Genomic DNA, 27,117 nt, shown 5'->3' with positions numbered 1-27,117 from the left:
GGAAAGCGGGCCGCAGAGAGGAGCGTAAAAAAAAAAAAATGTTTTGCATCCAGAGCAGCGCAAGGACGAGCCTCACACCAGGCTGACCAGGCCCAAGATGGCGCCGACGGCGAGCAAGAAACAGAGGCCAAGACAGGGGAATGTGAAACTGCACTGACACACAGCTCCGTAAAAGATTACTAGATGACATGTCCGACAAAATTGTGGAGAAAATGCACAGAGCTATTAAAGACTTACGCAAGGAATTGCAAGACATAGGCCAACGCACATCCCACGTTGAGGACCAAATCTCAGAAATGGCGGAAGCTCACAACACATTGGCCGATACGGTGGAGAGCCTAGAAGCCAGACTGAACGACCAAGATCTAAAATTAGCAGACATGAAGGACAGGGCAAGACAAAATAACCTCCGCATAAGAGGGGTTGCAGAAACAATAAAAACAGAAGAACTCACCGCCCATGTCACGAGTCTGCTGAGAGAACTGGCTCCGGACCTCCCGCAGGACTTGCTACTGCTGGATAGGATCCACAGAACCGCTAAGCCAAAATTCCTACCCCCAGACACTCCAAGGGACATACTGCTTCGGATGCACTATTTTCACGCCAAGGAGGTGATACTTAACGCAAACAGGAAAAAGAAGGAGATGCCCGAAGCATATAGAGGAATGAATATATATGCCAACATCTCCTCATATACCCTGAAGAGAAGACGGGACTTTAGAGAAATCACAACGAAGCTCAGAGAACACAGATGGGGAAACCCCACCAAACTCCTGGTGACGAAAGATGGGAAAACCACGGCCATCGGGTCCCCAGAGGAAGGCCAAAGAGTGTCCCACATCACAAATGGAAGCAGAGGGGAGCAGAGCCAGGACCTCACCGGAATGGAAAAAGGCAAAACGCAGATAGAGGGAGAGATCCTTAAGCGAAAAGGCCCCGAGACAATGAACTAAGATGGATTGACATCACTGGGTCTGGGTAATGTACTGGACACTACACAGCCACAAGGCAACACAAGTGCTCACGAGTATGCATGAGCATAGATAGGGAAACACTTATAGCTTGTCACACTGAGGGAATGGGGGAGGTATATTCCCTAGTCCAAATACCCAAGTTTGATATATCACCAACCACCCAGTGCGTCCCATTAGATAGATAGGGGTAAGGCTGGAGAGTTAACCGCACAGCCACCTGGCTGTTAGCAATGATATCTTTTTTTTTTTTTTTTTTTATTCTTTATTTTTGGCAGTGCAGTAGTGAGTACATCATTTGGCAATGACATGAATAAGGTACATCGATAATATACAATAGACAGTGTTGGTTTGTATAAAGATTCAAAGCATACTGCACTGTTATTTTATAGTTAAAGTAGTGTAAACAACATTTATGAACAGAGTAGTTACAAATCTCAGCTTGCATGTCTTAACCTCCCACAATGATGGCGTTTACATCCACTATCTGGGCAGAAGGGGAGACAACACATCTGTTTGAGGAGCTGGCCAGGCTTATGAGGCGGTTAATGTTAGGCACATGTTTCAAACACAAAAACCAAAAATTAAAATATAAGATAACTGTGAATAAACATGCTGGGTTGTCCAGTCTAACCCTAGGGATGTGCGGCGTAGGCCGACTAGGATTAACATATCATGGGCCTGAGGTTCGGGGACACTAGTGGCTCGCTGATTTCATGGATGGTATGCTAGGACAAAGGCCCCGAACTTGCTGAGGTGATTGGCTGCCTGTTAATTTAACTTGACAGGGTGATTAAAGTATAGGGGTTGTCCAAATTTAGTTCCCCTGGGTTCAAGCATGATAATGCTTGAGGAGTTCCGTCCCCTTTCCCTCTTTTAATTCTCTGTCCCTGTTGGGATCTAGGCATCAGCTGCAAAAAATTTAAATAACCTTGGAACTAGCATTCCTGTCTTAGGTTGAGCGGGCTTCCTCAACTGTTGTAGCTTCAGGAAACTAAGACGTATGCTAATTCTAAATAATGACAAATAACAAATAGTCTGGCCAGGCTTGGCTAGTTTAAGGTCACTTATGTTGAGGTAGAGGCCGGTACAATACATGTGTATGATATATGCATCAATGATTAGGCAAGCATTGTCCCCTCTACCCCATTTCTGGACGTTTTACCCAAGAAAGCACCAACATGAGAGATAGTCAAGTGGGGAACAGAAAAGAAGAACAAAAAAAGAGAGAAAACATAAAACTTATGCTGAACATGGTTCTTCCCCACATACTGTGAAATAAGCGGTATAGCGGAGAGGCATAAAGAGCATATTTGCACAAGATGGTATCATCTCAGCAGTCTGCCACACTGCGTCACCCAATGCCACTTGCAGGCTGCAGGCGAGAGTCCACCTCCAATCTGGGCTTTTCTGCTTCCTTTCTCGCTATACTGCTTCCACTGATGTGCAGTTCACGGAGATAAGTGGTACTGCTGGGGCATAGCCACGCACCCCTCCTGCCCCCGGCCAGCGCCTGAGCTGGCTCCATGATAGCTCGAGTTCGGGCCCCTTTAGAGATCACGTCTTTCCCATCCGGGAGAGTGCAGGAGGCTCTGCACGGCTTGCGTTTTTGCTTGCGTACTTTAGGGGTCGGTCGCCTGGTGGCCTTTGTCCCTGGGGAGCGTGGAGTGAGATGTGCTGTCGGCTTTGGCATTGATTTGCCTGTGTGTGACCTCTCAGATCTCACCTTGCGACGTCGCTTTGGTTCCGCTTGGGGGGCCACATCTGAGGCCTCCTGCTCTGTCCTTTCTTGCAAGGCGGCCCACCAGCGGTTGAAGACTGCCTCCAGACGGTCAGAGAGAGTGCCGTTTTGTTCAGGCGGGTTAGTTTGGTGTGGCATCTGGCCTTGTGTCTCCGAGACAAGTGTGTCCGCCATCTTGTTCCCCACAGTTAGGCAATTGCTGTGTGATTGTGGAGCAGAACTCCGGTGGTAGGTAAGTCTGAGTGCTTTGCGAGTATCGGCACCTGTAGAGGTGGGGACCGGGATAACCCCCATCGGTCCAGAGGGGGGGGGTGCAGGGTTCCGCCGCAGTTCAGCCTGCACTGCTCAGCTATGGAGGTCGGCCTTCACTCCCAGCCGAGACCGCGCTAGGCCTCAAGTTTGCTGGATCAGAGCTCCGTGTCAGAATATCTCGTGTTTGCCACAATCAATGCTCGGGGTATCCCTGGCACCCCTTTGAGTGCTCTGGAGTCGTTTTTTGCTTGTTTTTTTTCATAATTAACACCGATTATAGCAAGATTTGTGAGGAGCCCTTGTCCCATGCGTCCGTTCAGTTAGACGGTCAGGCCCCGCTCCCAGCAATGATATCTAACAAAAAAAACAAATAAAAATCGAATGTCGAAATATTCTGGACGCAAAGGGCTACACCTGAGATGTGGGCCACACCATTGTAGACACTAAATATAGCCGCAGAGAGAGTTGGCTCCCGCAGGACTTGAGGCACTAAGCCTCGACCCCCAAGGCACGACAATGCAGTGCCAAGCCGCTATGATGGCACTAATGGTTCTATTGAACATTCTTGTAAATACCTATGTTTATGTTCCTTTCGTTATGTTTTATGTTGACCTATGCAGTGTTTATGTTTCGCACAACATGTACTACACTATCGAAGATGGGGTGGGGTTAGTGGGTGACCTGACACCATCAAATGTAAAAAAGATGACACCACCTGGACGTGAACACAAAACTCCCTGTTCCGCTGATCTTGAGGGGAACATGAGACACTCATGGAGGGTTCCGCAGCTCGGCTCGTACAAGCTGGGGAGAGCAGCGACCCTCAAAAACCAAGACAGTAACATGAGATATTGTGAGAGTATACCCTATAAGCCACCGTGAAGTTATGTTCTTTCAACGTCAGGGGCCTTAACGCACCAGTGAAAAGGCACCTACTCACTAGAGAAGTAAAATAACTAGGTGTGGATATACTGTGCTTACAGGAAACCCACTTTAGACACAATGACCACCCAGCAATACTGACCACCGACTTCCCCTATCAATTTCATGCAACCTCCCCTGTCAAATCTAGAGGCGCATCTATCTTAATAAGCAAAAATTTATCAGTCTCGGTACACTCCCAAGACGTGGATCCAAATGGGAGATACGTAATACTGACAGGGTTGCAAATATATATTCCCCAAATACTAATCAAAGTTTTACACAAAATAGCTGATATCCACACAGGTATCACGGTGATAGGGGGAGACTTCAATCACATACTAGATCCGACACTGGACACTACCCTACCCCCACAAAGGAAAAACCATAGACCCCTAAAGAGACAATGCAGGGCTATGGCGAAACTCTTACATGACAACCATATGTATGACACATGGAGAATTACCCACCCCACAGAAAGGGAACATACACATTATTCAGCAGTCCACAACTCTTATTCTAAAATAGACTGAATTCTCATAAAGGGATCTGCACTAGACCAAATCACTGAATGCGACATCCACCAAATCACGTGGTCTGACCACGCTCGAGTAATGGCAGAACTAAAAAACATGTATGATTTCAAACACCGTAGCCCGTGGAGAATAAATAGTTCACTGCTGAGGGCAGGGAATTTGCAGAGACCCTGACGAGAGACATACAATCCTATTTCATAACCAATGACTCAGGGGATACCTCGGACACAACGGTATGGCTAGCACATAAAACGGTGCCAAGAGGCCTCCTGATACGCAGAGCTCCATATATGAAAAAGATGACACAATCCAAGCTTAGGGCGTGGCAGGTAGAACTATATGAGCTCAACAGGCTCAACCAAGCCACTCCAACGCTGGAAACAAAAACCAAAATAGCGCAGATCACAAAACTCATACACCAACAAGCACTAGATAAACTTAGCGGGAACATGCATAGGCTTAAAATCAACCATTACGTGTAGGGAAATAAAGCAGGCAAACTGCTAGCGCAGAGGTTGAAAGACAGACAGACTAACCAGAAAATATCCCACCTCATAGACCAAAAGGGAACCAAAATATCCACCCCCAAAGGCATTAGCGATGTGTTCGCAGCATACTATGCGTCCTTATACAATATAAAAGAAGATAAAAAGGCCAAACAACCAACAGCTCTCAGTATAGGGAATTACCTAGATGGAGTAAGGCTCCCTAAGATCATACCCCAACAACAGAGGGATCTAATAAAACCAATAGAAGACCAGGAACTGAGGGAGTTCATCAGAGACCTCCCAATGGGGAAATCACCAGGGCCAGACTGGTTCGACAACCACTATTATAAGAAATTTAGCGCAACTCTGGTTCCGTACTTAGCCAGGATGCTTGGGGAAGCGGCACAAAAAGGGGAGCTTCGAGGGGGGTGGAAGTGCGCCAGTTTTGTGAGCTATAGAGCTAATGAGTTTGGAAGGAGTCGCAGGATACCCCTTAGGTTATCCCCATCAACATAACCTACACCGCTGGGCAGAACCGAACCATACTAAGGTAGGGGGCCAACACCCCATAACACTGCCATCCAGGACCATAGACACAGGGTCACTGGAGGGTTGCACGTCCTGAAGGGACCCTACACAACAGATGGCCACATGCCTCACTACTGCCTAGAGGCTACAGGGTAGGCAGGGGGAATAGACAATGTGGCAAACCTAGCCACTTGGGACTGCCTAAGATAGAATGGTTGTGCCTATTTTCTGGTTTTTTTTTGAATTCTTTATTTTTGTTGTGCGTATAGACGTAACATGGTGCATATGCGGTACCCCAAAGGCAATCCACATGCTTTTGCAAACATAAAGTACAGTGGGGTATATAACAGTTCTTGCACATTTTTAGTATTAAGTTGAGTAAGATTAGGGTGTAACAGTACTTGGAATTATTCTTGGCATAGTAGGTACAAACTGAACAACTGGCTTTACATAAACGTCTGGCTATATTGGTTCTGACATATTATGTTGGAGTCGCCGACTTCAAAGTGTATGTTTAAAACTATGATTAGGCTTAGTCTGCGCGTCAGCGCCTCTGTTAACAACATAAATTCTGCGCGTCTTTTAACATCATAATTTCTGCCTTCATAAGGATTCCCGAGAGTACTACGGGCTGGCACTAAAAATTGTCTACTTCGTTAATCGACAGATTACAATAGGTCGCACGTTGGTTGGTTCTAAGCCGGGGTAGGAAAAAAAAAAAGGCAACAAGCCATATAAAAACGTCTGACCACATAAATTATATTATATACTGCTTACGTAATTGACTGTAGGGTGTATGTGTATAGCTATAATCAAACTTAGTCTGCCCGGTAGCTGATCTGCTGACCTCCTAGATTATGCATATGTTGCATTTCAAGTGGGTACTGCAGGTTAGTGCTAGGAACTGTCTTCAACTCTAATGTACTGGTAGTACACAGTAGGTCGCTCGTTTGCTGGTTTTGTGCCGTAGCAATAAGGGTAGTGAGATTAAGATAACACAACATTCTATACAATAACTTCTGATCACATGAATTCCTTTGAGTGCTGCTTATGTAATCGGCTCTAAAGTGTATATTTAAAACTGCATCTAGGCAACATACAAGGGCTGCAGAGCATATAGTAGTGGTTTTCAAGTCAAGGAGAATATCGTTACATTCGGTTATTATTAGCGTGTGTCAGGCCCAGTAACAAGGAGGTATACCATCAATGAAATGTCAGTGAAAAGCTGATGCGAATTGTATCCTTAGCATATGTTAGCAGGTGGCCTAATGCAGTGCTAGTTTATGTTGTAATTCATGGACCGTTGTGTGTATGGTGTACTCTGCTGGTCAAGACCTGCTTGGAGCTTAACTATATATGCTGGGCTATAGGGGAACGTACTATTCTCCTGGCTGCCTGCCCCTATGGTGTGGTAAAATTGTTAAACAGTGAGATAAATAAACAGAGAAGTGAGTACAGTTGAACTAATTGGTAGTGACTTGTGTTCCACTAGTGTGGGTAGTTTAGCCGTGTTGTATATCCAGGGGAGAGACTAGGTGCCAGGGGGTAAATAAAACATAGGGTGCCTTATCTAGTATGCGGGCGTGCTGCCGTTAGGCGAGCAGGTAAGGCAGGAGCCTTCTAATTACTTCGTGCCGGAGCAGGCGGTGGGGCAGTAGCAAGGGGTGGTGTGATTAGCACTCACGGTGTGTTAAGCGACAGGTGATACGTGTTACGGTAATGCCTTGGCCGCAATCAACTAGCAGTGAGACCTTAATAGGAGGCATGCAGGATAAACATAAACAGTTAAATCAATATTAAAATTAAGATGATCGAAACCAAAAATAACACATGGAAACATTAGTCAGGCCTGCAGTATGTGGGTTGCTTGGCCTCGTAGTAACAGTCACTGAAACCCGGGCAGGGTGTTAAATCTCCGCAGTCCTGTCATGTGGTAACTGTAGCATATGGGTCGGGTGTTAGTCCCTGTGGTACAAATGGGGTTGTTCGGGATGGGTCCCAGGTGCGGTTCGGGGATGGAGTGCTCTGGCAGTTTGGCGGCGTGAGGGAGTCTCGTGGTAGGCCCAAGGCCTGTAGTAGCTGTGCTGCCTCGCTCATGTCGCGGATTTGGTGGGAGTCTGTACCCTGATGAATGGTTAGTGCGTGTGCTGGCTGCCATCGATACTGGAGGTCTCGGTCTCGTAGGAGCGTGGTGAGTGGGGGGTGTACCAGGGTTCCCGATTCTGTTCTGGGGGGTACACAAATTGGGTATAATGGCTCGGTTTTCTCGTTTGGGCCTAGGAGCTCCGGTTTGGTGCGACTGCTGTCTGCTCTGCCTATTTTCTGTTGTGTACTGCGCGCCGGTATAGTGTGGCGTCTCCGGCTATGTTTAATTTATGCTGTACTGTGTATACCTGTTCGAATCCTCCCCATTCGTTAGCATTGCTATTAAAACTGACTAAGTTGTATATTTTGAAGTAGAAAGGTAACGGTTTATGTCCTCGTGGTTTTCATTACTGTATGTTACAGCAGGGGCTGATGGGAGGAGGACCTGGAAACGGTAGTCTCCCTCCAGTCCCCTCAACCAAAACCACTGCTGCCCATCTTTGGAAACCCCTGTTAAGTGACCTGCTATAAATATCAGTTTTTTTAATAAAGTGACAGTTGAGTGACCTGCTTTAAATATCAGTCTTTTTGAATAAAGTGTCAGTTGACTCTCAGACTGTGTTTCGTCTGGTTCTTGGGAGGATTTGGGAATATTGCCTGCTTCCAGCTTTGTACTTGGATTATTGTGTTCTACCAGCGGAGATCCTGGGATTATAATATTGCAGCTCCGCAACAATTGGTGGCAAGCAGCGGGATCCAACCGTACAGCAGGAAAAACGCTGTTTATACAATTGGAATTGACATACTGGAAAGCAGAAGGCAATTGATACAGATGCAGAAGTGAATGGGGACGGACTACACCATATTGAAACGGCAAACGTTAAAGGAGCTGTTGGAAGCCAGGGGTAAGATAGCCAGCAATAAGCCTAAAGCAAGACTTATTGCCGAGCTAATGGAAGGAGACCGAGCTCGTAGTGCTACACCCCCAGCAAACTTGGAGGAGACCCCATTTGAACAAGAAATGAGGACAAGATTGGCATTTTGGCCCGCTCCAGTATCTCCAGAAATTATGACCATAATTTCGGCGGATGCACAGGAGTACGTGATGGCGCAAAGGAATCAAGCCTTCTCACCTCAAGCAGAAACCGCTGCTGTTTCAACTGTGGGCCAGGGAAGGCCAAAAATACCACATCATGCATTTAAAACTTTTTGCGAGGATAAAGACGAAATAGATGGATTCTTGCAAGATTTTGAAAGATTGTGTGACTTGCATGATGTAGAGCAAGCTATGTGGGTACCCTTGTTGGCAGGCAAACTGTCTGGGCGTGCAGCAGACGCCCTCCGGGCTGTACCCAGAGAGGACAGCAAGAATTATGACAAGGTAAAGCAGGCGCTATTAGAAAGGTATGCCATTACCCCAGAGGCATACCGGCGCAAGTTCCGAGAATTGAAAAAAGGGGACAAAGACTCACATGCGGAGTGGGCACACAAGCTTGACCAAGCCTCACAAGGCTGGATACAAGCCAGCAGAGCTACCACCATGGAGGAGTTACGCCAGATGTTGCTACTGGAGCAGTTTTGTAATGGCCTGGCACCAGAGGCTCAAGAATGGGTGAATGACCGAAATCCTCACACCCTAACCGAAGCGGCATGATTGGCCGACCAACATTATGATGCTAGGAGGCATCATAAAAATAATAACCGAGGGTATGCAAAACCCAACCCGCAACCGTTTCCAGTTATTGCTCCTGCCCCAGCGACAGCACCATCCAGACCAGCACTTGTGGGACAACCTCCCCACTCCCGTTATAATGGCAGGGCCAACATCCAGTGCCATGCCTGTAAGCAATGGGGGCACATGGCCCGGGAGTGCACCCAAAACCGGAGCCGCCAGAGCTGGAATCAGCTCCGGCAGAATATGGCCCCGCGGGCAGCTGCCCATTATTATCATACAGAGCCAACTTTGCCAGGAGTGCCGCTTGAGTCGGCTGATGAACCCCTGGGCGTTTTGCACGATGTAATGTCCATCCATGCTACTGACAACCGACAACCACATCGCCAGACCGTGACTCTGGAAGGGAAAGAGGTACAGGGGCTACGTGATTCCGGCGCTACCTTAACTTTGGTTGCCCCGCATTTGGTGTCAGGATCAGCACATACCGGGGGATCGGTAGCAGTCCGGGTAGCAGGGGGTGCCATGTACCGGCTACCAACTGCCAAGGTACATCTGAATCGGGGTGCGGGGGAAGGTATGGTGGAGGTGGGGCTGATGTACAAGTTACCAGCTGATGTTGTTTTGGGGAATGACCTGGGGCAAATGACTTCCGCTTTTGTGCCCCAAAGTCCTCGCCATGAGGCATATCCAGTGACCACCCGTCAGCAGGCTCGCACCACGGCTTCATCTTCCACACACTCTGAGGCTCAGGTAAGAGACAATGTACCCCGTGTAACCCGTGTTTCCTGGGATACCCCGACTGACTTTGAGGCAGAGGTTAAAAACGATCCCACGTTGCAAATATATAAGGATAAGGCGACAGCTGGTCAGACAGGTTTAGAGGGAGAACAGTATGTATGGGAGAAAAATCTGTTGTATCGTGTTGCTGAGCGGGTGGTAGGGGGGTCTGTACATGTGACTAATAAGCAGCTTATAGTGCCCCAGAAATACCGTCAGGAACTGCTTAGACTTGCCCACGATATTCCGCTGTCTGGGCATTTAGGGATGACAAGAACAAGGTACAGATTGACACATGCATTTTTCTGGCCAGGTATATCTAGAGATGTGAGACGGTATTGTCAGACATGTGACATTTGTCAGAGAGTGGGAAAAAGGGGTGACCGCCACAAAGCGAAATTGTGCCCCCTTCCCATTATTGAAGAACCCTTTAGCAGAGTAGCAGTGGATATAGTAGGACCACTGTCCAAGCCTAGCCCTTCCGGCAAGCGGTATATTCTGACCATTGTAGATTATGCCACCCGGTACCCGGAGGCTATAGCCCTTTCCAATATACAAGCAGAAACGGTAGCCGAAGCTATGATGAAGATATTTTCCAGGATGGGATTTCCCCAAGAGATAATTTCGGATAGGGGGACCCAATTTACAGCCGAAGTGACCCACCAGCTATGGAAGTTATGTGTCATTAAGCCAATTGTAAATTCTGCCTATCACCCGCAGTCCAATGGGTTATGTGAGCGTTTTAACGGTACCTTGAAGCAGATGCTCAGGACATTTGGGGAGTCCCATAAGGACTGGGAGAGGTTTTTATCTGCTTTTTGCCCCATCTGCTTTTTGCGTACCGAGAAGTGCCACAGGAATCTACCGGCTTCTCTCCGTTCGAGTTATTGTTTGGGAGAAGGGTGAGAGGACCCCTAGACTTAATTAGAGAGCATTGGGAGGGGGGGAGCAGTGCAGATGGAGTCCCCATTGTGCCATACGTGCTGGAGTTCCGGGACCGCTTGGAGGCTCTGACCCAAACCGTACGGGAGAACCTCCGGGCGGCTCAGCGGCGACAGCGCCGGTGGTACGATAGGGGAGCCAGAGACCGTAGCTTTCAGGTGGGACAGAAAGTTCTAATTTTGAAACCTGTCCGCACAGACAAGCTACAGGCCACCTGCCAGGGCCCATACCAAGTGGTAGAACAGAGATGTGACACCACTTATGTGATCGGCCCGTGCTCTGGGGTAGGGAAACGACGCATGCTCCATGTGAACATGCTCAAACCCTATCACCAGAGAATAGAGGAGGTAGCAGCCATCTGTGCCCCAGCCACTGAGGATTATGAGAATCTGCCCTTACCAGACATGTTAGAAAAGGAAGATTCTGCAGAAAACGCTACAGGTGTGCAGCTGGGGGAGCGGCTAAGTCCCCAGGAGCGTGCCCAGGTACAGGAGTTGATTGCGGCAAAAGGTGCTACCTTCTCCAATTTACCAGGGTACACTCTGTTAGCTACCCACCGAGTAGAGACCCCAGGACAGCTCCCTATGAGACAGACTCCGTATCGTATCCCTGAAGCAGTAAGGGAGCACATGAGGAAAGAAATTGAGGAAATGTTGCAGTTAGGGGTTATCGAACATTCAGATAGCCGCTGGGCATCACCGGTAGTGCTAGTACCCAAAGGATGGCACCACGCGGTTTTGTGTAGACTACCGGAGGCTCAATGACAAAACAGTGTCTGACGCCTACCCGATGCCCCGTATAGACGAGCTGCTAGATAGGATGGCAAGAGGCCAGTATCTCCCTACCATTGATCTGTGTTAGGGATACTGGCAGATTCTACTAGCCAAGGAGGCCATCCCCAAGTCGGCGTTTGTCACCCCGTTTGGCCTGTATCAATTTCGGGTCAAGCCTTTGGGATGAAAAACGCTCCGGCTACCTTTCAGAGGATGGTAGATCGGCTACTGGACGGGTTCCAAGAGTACGCCTGTGCGTACTTAGATGATATAGCCATTTATAGCCAGACCTGGTCAGATCATTTGAAACATATTAGTGTGGTCATTGACCGTATTGGAGAGGCAGGGCTGACCCTAAAACCTAGCAAGTGTCACATAGGGATGGCAGAGGTGCAGTACCTGGGACACAGGGTAGGATGCGGACAGCAGAGGCCCGAACCGGCCAAGATAGAGGCAGTAGCTAAGTGGCCTACCCCCAGGACAAAGACACAAGTATTGGCGTTCCTTGGTACCGCTGGTTACTACAGAAAATTTGTGCCCAATTACAGCGCCCTGGCCAAACCCCTGACGGACTTGACCAAGAAAAACTTGCCACGACAGGTCAACTGGGCCCCTTGAGTGTGAACAGGCATTCCATGAACTAAAAACTGCATTAACTAAGGCTCCTGTGTTAACTGCCCCTGATCCAACTAAATGATTTCTTGTTCACACAGACGCTTCCATGTTTGGATTGGGGGCAGTACTGAGCCAAGTGGGAGCTGATGGCGGAGAACATCCCGTAGCTTACTTAAGCAGAAAATTACTACCAAGGGAAGTAAGCTACGCCGCCATCGAGAAGGAATGCCTGGCCGTGGTGTGGGCCCTCAAAAAGTTACAACCTTATTTGTATGGACAACCATTCTCCTTGCTCACAGATCACAACCCGTTGGTGTGGCTACACAGGGTGTACGGAGACAATGCCCGGCTGTTGCGCTGGAGTTTGGCGCTGCAGCCGTTTGATTTCACGATCCATTATCGCCCTGGAAAACAGAATGGTAACGCCGATGGGTTGTCCAGACAGACAGAACTTGAGAAATGGTCTGTGAGCACTCCCCCGGACATCCCCAAGCCGATCCGTTGGGATCAGACTGTGTATGCCGGCTTGGTTCTGGGGGAGCATTGTGGCAAACCTAGCCACTTGGGACTGCCTACGATAGAATGGTTGTGCCTATTTTCTGTTGTGTACTGCGCGCCGGTAGAGTGTGGCGTCTCCGGCTATGTTTAATTTATGCTGTACTGTGTATTTCTGTTCGAATCCTCCCCATTCGTTAGCATTGCTATTAAAACTGACTAAGTTGTATATTTTGAAGTAGAAAGGTAACGGTTTATGTCCTCGTGGTTTTCATTACTGTATGTTACAGCAGGGGCTGATGGGAGGAGGACCTGGAAACGGTAGTCTCCCTCCAGTCCCCTCAACCAAAACCCCTGCTGCCCATCTTTGGAAACCCCTGTTAAGTAACCTGCTATAAATATCAGTCTTTTTGAATAAAGTGTCAGTTGACTCTCAGACTGTGTTTCGTCTGGTTCTTGGGAGGATTTGGGAATATTGCCTGCTTCCAGCTTTGTACTTGGATTATTGTGTTCTACCAGCGGAGATCCTGGGATTATAATATTGCAGCTCCGCAACAGACAAACAAAACACAACAGTGGGGCATGCAAAACCACCCAACGTAGAAATGGTGCATATTGAATATAACAGAGTACGAAACACCACCGGGTAACACCGGACCTGCGAGTCCATAATACACATGCTATTTACTCAAGAAAGCGACCTGCGAGTCGCCCAGACACGTATGTCATCATATGCCTTCCGATGTATAAGCTTTTGTGAATGACCAGAGGGACCTGCGAGTCCACGTTTCTCTTTTACATGTTGCAAAATCAACAAAAACGAAAGGTTCAATAAGAAGATATTTACAAAAAAAAAAAAGAGTACTAAACACCATGTAACACCGGACCTGCGAGTCCACAATACACATACTATTTACTCAATAAACTTTACTCAATTTACTCAGTCGCCCAGACACGTACGTCATAACATGCCTTCCAATGTATAAGCTTCTGTGAATGACCGGAGGGACCTGCGAGTCCACGTTTCTATTACATGTTGCAAAACCAAAAAAAACGAAAGGTTTAATAAAAAGATATTTACAAAAACAAAAAAAAAAAAAAGGGGAGCTTCCTAGAGAAACACTAGTCGCGCACATTGTCACACTACCGAAGCCTAATAAACCACCCACCACACCACAAAATTTCCGGCCCATCTCCCTTTTAAACACTGACGCAAAACTTCGCTAAATTATATGCAAATAGACTAGGAACCATACTGCCCCACATCATACACAATGACCAGGTGGGATTCGTAAAGGGAAGACAGGGACCGGACAACACTAGGAAAGTCATCAATCTCCTTTACCACCTGAAAAATCGAAATCAAATTGTAGCACTGTCGCTAGTAGTGCTGCCCTATAATATGTTTGAATCTCTATTTGTTTCCCTAGACGCAAAAAAGGCTTTTGACCGCCTACACTGGGGGTTCCTAAGGGAAGTGCTGGTCAGATCTGACATCCCCCCGAGGTTTGTGTCCATAGTGGAAGCGCTGTACAGCGTGCCCTCGACGAGGGTCATGAACTCGGGATTCCTGTCCGAGACGTTTCGGCTCACAAATGGCACGAGGCAGGGATGCCCCCTGTCCCTCCTGCTCTACGTCCTGGCGCTGGAGCCACTGGCGGTTAGAGTAAGAGCAAATACATCCATACATGGCATACAAGTGGGGGGAAAAGAACATAAAGCAAACCTGTTTGCAGATGACATACTACTCACACAGATATCGTTACCAAATCTCTTACTACAATCTTACTACAAGCTCAACGCCACGAAAACCCAGGCGATGGGGGTAGGGGTACCAAAACACACGATAGAAGGGCTACAGAGATCGTTCCCATTGGACTGGAGGGAGGACCACCTCACATTCCTAGGACTGAAAATCCCAAAGGACCCAGGGAGCTCTTGGGCCTCAACTATGGGAATCTACTAGGGGAAATCAGGGATACCCTGAAGAAGTGGGATGATAAATTCATGTCATTGGTGGGGAGAATGGCAGCCGTGAAGATGATGATACTGCCAAAATTTCAGTATCTGACCAGAACACTACAGATACATGTACCTAACACATACCTAAAACTACTACAAAAAAAACATTAACGCCTTCGTATGGGCATATAAGAAAATTAGGATAGCTATGAAGGTCCTTACTAAATCTCAGTCACAGGGAGGACTCGGCTTACCAGAGATTCAAACATATTATAGGGCAGCACTACTAGCGACAGTGCTACAAGCACATACAGCTCACAACCAACCACAATGGGTGGAGATGGAGTCGACTTGGGTATGCCGAAGAGGCCTAAAGTACCTACTATGGGTACCACACAAACACCGCCCAAAAAATCAGGACATACCAGCTACCACAGAAACCCTGTTAAAAAACTGGGACATGACCCGACACCAATTGGGATTCAAAAACGTCAGGTCAGAGGCCACTCCCATCTACAGCATACACTTAGCCAACAGAACAGACGAAAAAAGAAACTCAACCGCTGGAGTGACCCAGGCTGGTCGAGTGTACAACTGGATATGATAAACAAAATAATAATAAATTGACAAATAAAGTGATCTAGTGAAAATACCAGTAAATAGTGAAGAACTTGCCTAAATGGCTCACCTCTATGTACATAAAAGGGCTCTTTGTTCCATTCACTTTATTTCACTTAGGGAAATCTATCAACATGTGTAGGCAACCAACACTCTAAGTATGGTTATGCACATGTAGTCACCCTAATCTTTGTCTTTTTCACCTCTCATTGTACCTGGGGTTTTTGTCACTTTTAATTATCTGTTGAGCACTTCTCACAGAACCAGCATTTGGGGTTCCTGTAACCATTATTTGTTTAGCGTTACAGTTAAATTGCCATTTTTTGTATGGATTTAGGGGGACGATAGTAGGAATATGGTTATCCCCCATACTTTAGATGCCTAATGTCATTTATGCTAGGTATCCATTTACCCATTCATGACACCCCTTATGCCAGCTGGACTATTACTTAGTATACTGCAGACCAGATACTGCATACATATAGGTTACTAAGTATTATAGACCTCCTTGCAGTTACACGGCTTAGCACCGTGGTTAGCTGTACATGACAGCACCCCAGATACCTATGTTAGTCATTTGACTTATACCTACTCTATGGGCCCCTAGCTCTGGACCTGACCATTTGTTTCTACTTAATAAAGTCATTAGCCAGTTAGCATTTTGGGAGCTCTGTAGGCGCATAGGGATTAAATTATTTATGTACATAGAGGTGAGCCATTTAGGCAAGTTCTTCACTATTTACTGGTATTTTCACTAGATCACTTTATTTGTCAATTTATTATTATTTGGTTTATCATATCCAGTTGTACACTCGACCAGCCTGGGTCACTCCAGCGGTTGAGTTTCTTTTTTCGTCTGTTCTATAAGCTATAGGGGTTAAGCCCCAGGACACCACTGGAGTGTCCAACTAGGTGCTTCTCCACCAGTGAAACTGTCCATATTGTTTGGACTCATATCACAGGTGGAACTTCTACTATATACACTTAGCCAACCCCTCCTTCAACCACCGCCCATGGATCGCGGGTGGGTGTACGACACTCAAAAACCTTTACAACCAGGGGGGATGAGGCAGTTCCCGGACCTGCAACACAGCTACGGCCTACCGCAAATAGCGATATTCTCATACCTACAACTAAAGGGGATACTGTCCCAGTCTATCACTTTAAATAGCTCAACACACACAGAACGCATAGAAAGAATTTGCGAATCCAGGACAATGCCCAAGAAGGCCCTCTCACTTATGTACTCGATACGCAACAAGCCACAACAAACACAGAGGGACAACTTCCAAATAGCGTGGCACAGGGACATAGGCAAAACCTTCTATGAGGATCAGTGGAGACAGGCTTTGACAGCACACAAAAGCAGATCCCGATGTGCAACCCACCTGGAGCTCATGTATCCCAACACCTCAGGGACATGCTGGAGATGCTTAAGGGCTGAGGGCACAATGCTTCACATATGGTGGACATGTACAATCATTAGGGAATACTGGAGGGAAGTGAAAGGAATAATACAGGGAGTGATGCACAACACAACTAAACTGTACCCAGAATGTTCCCTGCTATTTATGTCATTAGAGAATCACACGAAAACTGCTGTTTCACATATTGATAGCAGCCAATAGCTTGATAGCCAGAGGATGGAAAGAGACACAGAGACCAGAGAGACACGCCCCGACTCAACTAATATCGCTAAATATGTCCTACGAAACTAAGACTACCCAACAAATGCATCCAGCGAATTATATGACAGAAGCTAGAAACACATGGGCAGAATATCTCAGACAGGAGGGATAGGGAGTAGAGACAGAGGCATGAGCACGTGACCAGAGAGGGAAAGGAGGAAAAAAAATAAAATAAAACCCACAACCCACACAAAAACCCACAGACAGGGAACAGCGGAATAGACACCCACAATGTACATAGTTCGGGGGTGACTGACCCAGTAGCTACGACTTATAGGGACTCAGAGTATGAAAGAATACAGAAAGGCGAAGTCCCCCCAAGCCACAGAGAGGTTGGAGGAGAGGATTCCAAAGAGGGAGACAGCCAGGGGGGAATATTTACAGTGACAGTGACAACCGGGAAGGGAATATGATAGACAGAGGAAGTAAACCAGAACTATACCCCTATGTATCCTCGAGATATCCTCAATACTCCCCCAATATCCTTTTACTGAAAGCATTACAGGAGGACTCAAAGACGCCAACCACAATCACAACCAGTAAGAGACAAAAAGGGCACAGACCATAGTGAGTGTACCATTGAAATAACGGTACCATTGTAATGAGATGCATTTGAACAATTACCTGTAAAATGAATGCTTACCCCTCCATCCTTTCTCTTCTGTACTCCCAGTTACGATATACAAAATAAAAATTGTCAAATTGAAAAAATTTTTTTACTATGTTTACTTTTTTATTCTTTTTATTTTTAATTTTGTTTGTTGTATGTAAAATTACAGATGTCATAAATAGTACAAAGGTAGCAGAAAACAGAAGTACTGCAAGGGGGTGTATAGGAGCACACTTTTGGAGCTGCATTCTGAAATAGGTGGTTACCCCAGGTTGTGCAATACAGGTACAGATAATCATGTTTCCATGGTATACATTAAGTCCGGTTGACTCCTCGCTTAGAGTCTGTTGTTTTCTATGCATTCGTTGTATCTGTAGAGCTAGGTGCTTGTTGGGATGAGAGGGTGATAGTTTGAGAAGATTCTGTAGCTAATGTTGGGGTAGTCATACCTTACGACCTGTATATGTTAGGGTTAGTATACTGTGTTCGTCCTTTGGAGTGCTAGGATTGTGTTGTTGCGTTCCCTATTAGAGGTATCCCGGTGTGGCATGTTGTCGGTATAGGGTGGGTTTTCTGTATGCATTCCTGTTGTCGTAATGATGCTTGTGCTCCGCGTTGGGCCCCAGGTTAATCAGTGGTTGTGTGGGCTAGTGTATTTGTGTCATGCATAGGGTTACAGGAAGTGAAGAGAGGTTAAAGGAGGACAGAAGTTGTATGGGAACGAAAGGATAAAGAGAAGTTGAGAGGTCAGGGGTATCGACCGGTGCCTCAGGTACCACCACTCTTTTCTCAGAGTAAGGTGAAGGGAAGTAGGGTTGAGGGTAGATGGAGAGGACGCGTTCAGCCATTTTTACTTTACTTTTTTTTATATTACACTGGAAAAATTGGTGACTTGGTAATTTTCCAGTTGAACAGTGGATTTACAGGCTAATGCTGTGTACATAATTGTACATCATTTAGTACCACTGCTGTAATACTTTAAATATATGTTTTAACTCTCCCCTGGATTGTCCCTTTAAACACACTACATGAAAGTGGTATGTTACCTTCGATAAAATATTTTATCCACCATGTCACGTAGAATCCTACCTAGATTGAACATAAAATGGATCAGAAACTTTACAGTGTTATTCACTTAAGTGAGAATTCAGAGTTAATTTCAAATCTAAGGCCAGAGTAGCTGAACTCAAAGCATTGCAGACTTAGAAAATGTTTTCAGTTTGGGTATTTTTACCTTAAAGGGACACTATAGTACTCAGAACAACTACAGCTTAATGTAGTTGTTCTGGTAAGTATAGTCAGTCCCTGTAGGATTTGTAATGTAAACACTGCCTTCTCAGAGAAAAGGCAGTGTTTACATATTGCCTAGGAACACCTTTAGTGGAAGTCATTCACCTCTAGAGGTGCTTGCTGTGACAATGCTGCACAGTGTATAACACTGGCATTCAGAGTCTCCACGCTCTGCATGAAGAAGCTGAATGTTCCCCATTAAATGCATCTCTGAGGAGATGTTGATCGGTTCAGCGCAGCCATTTGCTGTGTATGCGCAATAACCCGCCAATACTTTCCTACGGAAAAGCATTGGATTGGCTGAGAACATCAAGTTTGACTGGCGCAACACTGGAAAAAAGGTAAGTATATTCATCTTCTCAAAATAAAGTGAGGGGGGCCAGGGACTTAGTCATTTTACCACTATAGAGTCCAGAATACATGTTTGTGTTCCTGACATTATAATGCTCCTTTAAACTTAAAATTCACATTGAGTTCACTTTGAATTCTCACATTAGTTTATTTTGTTAAATTTACCCTTGTAGTAAAAGAGAGTGCCTTTTAGAGTGTGTGACTGTTAGAAATGTCGCTTACATGAAAGAGACATATTTTCCTTTTGAAGATCTGTTAAGCTCTTCTAAATTATTCAGAGCATAGTCCAATTATATACAAAGAGTCAGGCAGGTGATAATGTACCAGAACTCTGTATGGTTGATTAGAGAAGCCATTTCTTTCAGACTCTCAGACTCTTTGCCCCTAAACAGTTTAAAAAAAAAAAATTAAATAAAATAAAAAATCACCAGGCTATATGTAGCTAGGGAGATGTGAGATTTGAGCAGAGAAGCCGTGCATTAGCTTTTTATTTATTTATTGGCAACATGTAACAGATGTCAACTGTTTGCACAACAGAAGAATACATCTAGATGAGTAGGGGAAGAAATGATTGAACAGTGGTAGTTTAAACCATACTTTAATCCCAATATATTCTAAAATGTCTGCACTTTGTTCATTTATGTTATTACACATATTGTACTCAGACTGTGAATTTCTTTAGCAGTGACTTTTAACCTTGGCCCTCTTGTTTAAATATCAATCCTTTTTCTCCCCCTCCCCCACCTTTGCCCCCCATTACTTCAACAAACTGCTACGGTTACAGTTTTTTTCCCGGTGGGGGGGGGGGGTTGCGCAACATTTCAATAAAATTTGACAATTTCAGTCCTGCGACCTCAGACAGTGCAAATATTAAAGGGACAATCTAGCTCACAATTGCAGACTGTTATAAAACATTGCTGAGCTATGTAAAGGCTGCTATTTACTCACTTTGCCAAAGAAATAAGAAAGCACGTTCACATGTGTGATAATGGTTGTGCAGACAGGGAATGGTTAATGAAATCTTGTGGCTCGGCCGTGTAATAGAGGCTGATACATGCAACTGGTTATACGAATAACAGCCAATAGGAGGTGCTGAGAGTACTTCTGATTGGTTATGGGGCTAAATTGGGCAGACCTTCATGGATTCTTGCTGCAAGGCCTGTGTCTACAACACTACAATTAAACCGTTTCACTGCCAGAGCCTGCACTCAAGCTTCAAACAGGGCTGTTACAAATTTATAGTGGTGGTATATTAGGTGTGGTTTTTTTTTTCGCTGTGGAAAGAATTTTGAGGGTTACGATTGTCAAAGCTTTCTGAGTTTTAAGTTAATTTGTGGAGTTTGTGATTAAAGTGTATTTCCTATGTTTTGTGTTTCTCCCTATATACATGAAGGCTGAGTGGCTCAGTATTACTGGGCAGCCTAAGGTTCACTCCAGATCCCCATTGAAAGCATATTAAAGCAGTGTTTGGAAACAGTCTTCTTGGATTCTAGATCCAGCTGTTTTGTGGAGGGCTGGTGAATGACCGTGGCACTCATCGTGTTAGCCTGCCTCTTTCTGATGCATTCCAGCTGCTTCTGCCAAACAAGTGAATGTTTGTCTTAAGAGCATAGGAAAGCAGGATGTGGCAGACCTATCCAGCACATGCCCTCCACATCCTCTGCCATTACAGTGTCTGGACAGACTTTTATTCCAGTTTATAAAGCTGGCTTAGTACAAAAAAAAAAAAAAGAAAAAAAAAAAAAAAGGAGAGAGAAGGGAAAAAAACCTCCCAGAATGAATCACTTCCCTTTTGTATGCAGTTTGTCAGTCACAGGGCTCCTCTTGTAACAATTTCAGACTGTAGTTTACTAGGGTTCTGTGGAAGGACTAAAGGAGGGTTTAAGTGAGAGACGTGCACCCAGAAGCAAGACCACCCTCTGCCTCTCCCTTTTTGACACGCTGGGTTTTTTTCTGCTTGCTTCTTCAGGATGTTTCAGACTGTGAGCGACTGGTTTTGGTGGGACAGAATTTGGCTGCCATGTAACTATACCTGGGATGATTTGGAAAACAGCGAAGGGACTGGCTCCGTCTCCCAGTATCAGCTTTTCATCACTCTCCCTTTGGCTTTATTCTTCATGCCCCTCCGATATGTTTTCGAAAGGTAAGAATGTCTCACCCTGCCCTGTCCTTTCCAGAATGGATTTCACACTTTACTATTCTTTTCCGTTATATGATTCTAGAATGATTCTGGAACTACAAACATTCGCAGTCCAGCCCTCCCTCGCTCAGACAGGAACTAAGCTTGTTGCATTAGTTTGATAGAATGTATAAAGTCCCTCTCTCAGCAGGGTGGGTAAACCATAATATTACTCTTATTTAAGGATGATGAATGTATCTAGTCCTATATTCTGCCCGTGGTAAAGATAGTGTGAAACTATATGCTAACTTTCTTACTGCATGAAACTTCTCAATTCTGACAGTATAGAAAAGCATGACGTTTCTTTCATTTAAGGTTTCCTTTAGGATGTTTTACCTATAGATGGTGCTACTTTGTAAGCTGCTTGTGCAGTTGGTAATGACCCCACAATGTCTCTGGGACCCTATAATCTTATAATCACACTTCTGACTTATTTACATTTTATTGTGTGCATACAGACGTTTTGTTTGTTATAAATATAACACCTTTTGGTTGTTTACAAAACAGATCGCTTGTGGCCTTCTCATGAGCAACAGTTGATTGGTCTATGAAAAAGTATAGAAACTATGTGATTTGCAAAACAAATGGCAACTTCTTTTTAGTTTAGTTGTGAAGGTTTTTATTTGGCTTCTTTTAGGTCAAATGTAAAGTTGCTTTCAATGGGATATTTAGTTTCTTAAATCAAAAGAAATACCTCAATTGTGTCAAAGCATACAGTTTGGTAACTAAACTTAAGTAAAAATAAAATATATAGAGCCAGCACAGAAATGTCACCTTTTAGGCTAAAATAGATGATCTGAAAAAGAGAAATGGAGTATTCCTCCCTCACCCCACCCCACCGCATTTTAGCTTTTGTAGCTAAATTTTTCAAATCTCTTCATATTTCTCCACAATTCCTAGTTTAGTGGGTCTACCCCACAATGATTTAAAGACCATGTGACAGCAGGAAGCCGAGGGTAGGGAATTTTCACGGGGTAGGGTTTTTTGATAGAACACCGGTAGCTAACGAGACCACTGTTAAAAAAAAAAAAATCATTGCAGGCATCATGTTTACCTTTTTTCTTAAATAGATTTTTCAAGAAAAAATATATACAACCCATTAATAAACACTAAAGTATTTCCAACTTTAAAAGATGGGTATTTGTTCACAGCTGATCCCAAATATTTTTGTGGCATAACTCGTTTTTTTTAAAACAATTATGCTGCTTTTAAAGGAACACTTCAACCACCATAATCACTACAGTGTTCTGTTTTAAAATAGTTTGAATTCTTACCTTAGGCCTGACAGCCGGTGCTTTGTGACTAAATTACTAATTAATTTTAAAACCATTTGATTGATTACAATATATTAACATAAAGTAAAACTGAATGATGCAACAGGTCATATTTGATTTAAATATATATTTTTTCCCTTCGTAGCACTTCAAAATCAGCTTAAGGATCCCCTTAATGTCCAGTCAGCCACTGTTAGTAGAAAGGTTACATTGCACATAAACATTAGTGATTATAGGAACATGTTTATATAGAGTTTGTGTAGGTTTGTCCTAATTGTATGCAATTAGATAAAAGAAGTTAAAAAAAAAAAAAAAAAAGTTTAGAGATTTCACTTGGGGAAAAAACTTTTGATATATCTCACAAGTTCCTGTATAGCACTTTTTAAAATTGTTTCGATTTAGTAAAGTACTCGAATATTCTTTCCATCAACTTAATAAGTATATGTCCTGCATCGTTTGTTCCTTTCCATTGTATTATTACTAGATACCATTGATAAATTGTATAATCAAATTACAAAAAAAGTGCACAATTCAAAGTAATTGGGAAGTGAAAAGAGCTCTAAACACCTTGAGTTGTATGCCATAAACCACCTCCACAAATATACATAAACGGTATATAAATTAGCTCCACCTTATGTATGTTTTATACATTGTATAATGACTGCATACATTAATATAGTATAAATTTTCCTGCATATTGCTATATCTTTACCAGATTAATACCACTCACCATAAGCCAATGATAGTGAAGTAATGGCAATCCAGCTGTTTAGAGCTTTGTTTTCTGACATGCTTAGTCTGAGCATTTTTGGTTGGCCACTATCATTAAACTAATCGAAGGTGAAAAACAAGCTGCTTATTAACCGGATACAAGGTTTATGTATTGAAACTCTACTTCTGTTCTTGGCTGTGTGTCACACAGACCCAAACGCAGTTTAGATTACCCACTTAAAAGGTTACTCCAACCACCATGACCAATACTGAGTTATGTTGAATTGTGTGCCTGGGGATTGTTAGACCCCCGGCACACGTGACTTAGGCAGCCCAGAACATTTTTTTCTGGGCTGCCTAATGTCAATTCTGTGCATAAAAAGCTGGCAACAGACTTAAAAAGAGCGCCTGCAAGGGGAAGATAGCGTTCCCCTCGGTAAGAAGCCTGCGATTGGACCTGATGCAGAGGTGTGGAAAGTGCATTCCAGGTAAGTAATAACTTTATTTTAAAGCTTATTTTTTTAATTAGGGGGTGGGGGACCTAAACTATAATGCCCAATGGGGTATTATACAATTAAAAAAACAAAACAAAAAAAAAACACAGCATGGAAACAAAAAGGTAGGCGTTACCCTTTAACCTTGTATCTTGATTCCAAAATTCTTACAAGTTACAGACTTGCAGTTTACATATTTTTTTATTTGAAAATGCCACTTGTGCTGATGGACTGATGTTTAGTAAACAGACATTTGAAGTATTTATTTTTATTTAACATGTCCAGCGTTGTATATTGTTGTGCAGGAAGGCGATGTCTTGTTTTTCTTACAAGCCAGAGACAGACTTGGGCTGCATACCTTCTCTGCAATGAATGATATAATCTGGCTTGCATGAACAAGGCCTCTGGTCATGTCTCTCCCTGAGGCAGCACTGTGAGTCTGTGTGAGTCACTACCATGTGCTGCTACCTCAAACACACAGGGCCAGGAAGCTCTGGGCGTGTAGTGTGGATTTCTGCTGATAGCACAGTCATCATCTCCATGAAATATAAATTCAGCTGTACATGGGATGAATTAGTTATCATTATATTGTATGGTTATAATTATATTACGATCTCTGTAGAGAGGTCAGAGTAAGGTTAGTTAGTGATTAGTGTTTCAGCCGTGGAATTGCAACTCTCAGCACCTTTAGTTCTGCAACAGCTGGAGAGCTACCTGTCTGTGTAAATAGGTCTGATCTGGCTGCAGTTGTTTAATCATAGAAACACTTGTTTGCAGAATGGCACAACAAACACTCTGCCTATAGACTGTCACTCACAAGCAAGGCTGTACCTGGTGTTCTTATCTGTTTGCAATTCTACATTACGCTTTTGTTTTGAGTTCTACGATACAATGGAAACGGTTGAGCATCAATATATAAGTAAATCAGTAGATCTATGCACTATGCATATTTCAAAAATTTACTAAACCATGTTTTTCTTGATCATTATGGAAACAAAAACATGTTCATGGGCAGTAAGGATCCCCTATTAAGTGGGGGGCTTTGCTGTAGGATAGTCCCTTGATTCCTTTACTGGCGAATTCAGATACAAAGGGGTTGCAGCACTCCATATCATAGAAATAAATTCGGAGTCAGTCATGTCCAAAACTAATCTAGATGTGTGCTTTTTTTGTTTTTGTTTTTTTTAATCAGTATCTTTTGTTTTAAAATGTTTGGAATGGGATAGAAAATATTTTAATAGAAATTTTCATAGTGTCTGTAAATATATTAGTGAACCTGAATATGTATTTGTAATTATTTGTTCTCTGGACCAGATCTGGAAGTGTTCATTTAAAAAAAAATAATACTTTAATCCTTCATGCCATATGCAACAGGAAGCGTTAATTAAAGGGACACTATAGGCACTACAACCACTTCATCTAATTGAAGTGGTGTGGGTGCACTGTGCCAGTCCTTAACCCTGCAGTCTTAAACATTGCTGTTTCTAGGAAACGGCAATGTTTTCATTGCAGTGTTAAAACTGCCCCTCGGTGTTTCCTGCTGTTACACAGAGTTAACCGCATGAAACGACGTACGTTTTCCCCTAATTGTACAGCGCTGCCAAATATGTTGGTTCTTTATAAATGCCAGTAATAATTCAAATCAACTACTTGCTATGGCACACGGGTTGAGTGGAATAAATAAAAACAAGCTAGACTAAGTAGCTTTTCTATGGCGAAGGCTGGATTCATAGATGCAAGTGGTATTCTTGACCTCTCCGTTATAAAGAACTGTACACTCCGACATTAGACTTTGTCAACATGCTAAATTAGAATCTGATTAAATAAATCATTAAAATTTATTGCTTGGACAAAAAAAAGGTTTTCTTGGCACTCCCTGTTTAAAATCACTCATTTATTTTTGAGCTTCCCTGCCTTGTGACACAATGAATAGGTAAAGCTTGTTTTAGAAGCTGTGGACACTCCTGTATAGCTCTGTAACTGATATGGGTCACTTCTACAAGAGCATTTAGTTGTGTTTACAGAGCTATGTAGAGTTGTACCATATGACATTATGACATTACTGGGTTATTTGCCTTGTTATTTAGCACCTATGTGCGGTGACTGGCTCAGTGCTCTCTGCATGTCATTAACCCTTCCCACTGCCACAAAAGTATGCATCCTGTACCAGCGCCTGCTTCCTGACATCACTCGTTTACTACATTTAAAAGAGATGCTGAATATCTGAACATCTTCTTCTGTTTATAAAGAACACACAATATGCAGCGGCATGCAGTAGTGTCATTCAAAGCTCATTCCATGACAAGCGGCATTCATTCATGATATTTATAGATTAGAAGCATACCTGAACATTATAACCATGGTTTGTTTTTGTATTTAGGTTTCTGAAGTTCACTACCGCCAGCTACAATTATATATATATTTATATTTAAGTAACATGAAAGTTACCTGAACAGGAAATTATACTCTGCGGTGCACATGGCACACCACTGCTGTGATATGTGATAACGCAAAGTTAGTCCTGCCGCCATTCCAGAATGACCGTATAGAGCATCTGAGCATAAAGATCCTAGTTTATTGCAGATCTCCCTGATTGATAGGCTGGCCAAAAATCTATTTTTCAATAACCCCTGTTGGGGTGGGATTGAAAATTAAAGTATTCAAATGTATTTAATGATGGGGAAAACATGTTGGTAGAAAGCAAATCATCATGTTAGTTCTGTTTTAACTGGATCATGATGTTTTGAACCCAGGCATAGATTCTTGTAATGCATATTGATATCCATTTATCCACGAATAACATTTCTACTAATGTCCATTCCTGTGTGTGAAAGGTCTTCGAAAGACCTTTGCAGTGCCTAAATTGCAGAAATCAAAATATTTCCGGCTAGAAATTTAAAATGTTTTATTGGGCTGTGCCCTTAAACAGGCAGGAAATCAAAAGGGGAAACTCACTGAAAAGTAACAGACATGTAGCATGGGTATCAACATTTCACACTAATGCACCATCTTTAATGATGAAATACATTAGGTACAACTAGAGTACTCCTTGTAAAAAAGATGAACCTATTTGTACCTCTCCTCAAACCATTCTAGAACTCTAGTGTTTTATTCTAGATGCATAAATATTGCAGACTAACA

At 43.9% G+C, this 27,117-nt stretch overlaps 1 protein-coding gene across 2 annotated transcripts in view; it reads left to right on the top strand.

Annotated features, from left to right (window-relative positions):
* CERS3 (ceramide synthase 3) overlaps positions 1 to 27,117 on the top strand; it is a 130,791-nt gene that overhangs the window by 45,374 nt on the left and 58,300 nt on the right. The window contains exons 1-2 of one of the 2 annotated variants that reach the window (XM_063448832.1): positions 20,462 to 20,574; positions 21,288 to 21,461. In XM_063448832.1, the coding sequence (XP_063304902.1) occupies positions 21,289 to 21,461 (173 nt within the window). In that variant the 5' untranslated portion in view covers positions 20,462 to 20,574; position 21,288. Of the gene's footprint in view, positions 1 to 20,461; positions 20,575 to 21,287; positions 21,462 to 27,117 lie in introns of those variants that run through there. The other variant, XM_063448831.1, reaches the window with a different exon arrangement.

This window comes from Pelobates fuscus, chromosome 3, assembly GCF_036172605.1.
Source record: "Pelobates fuscus isolate aPelFus1 chromosome 3, aPelFus1.pri, whole genome shotgun sequence".
Lineage (NCBI taxonomy): Eukaryota > Metazoa > Chordata > Amphibia > Anura > Pelobatidae > Pelobates > Pelobates fuscus.
This window is presented reverse-complemented; position numbering and strand designations above follow the sequence as displayed.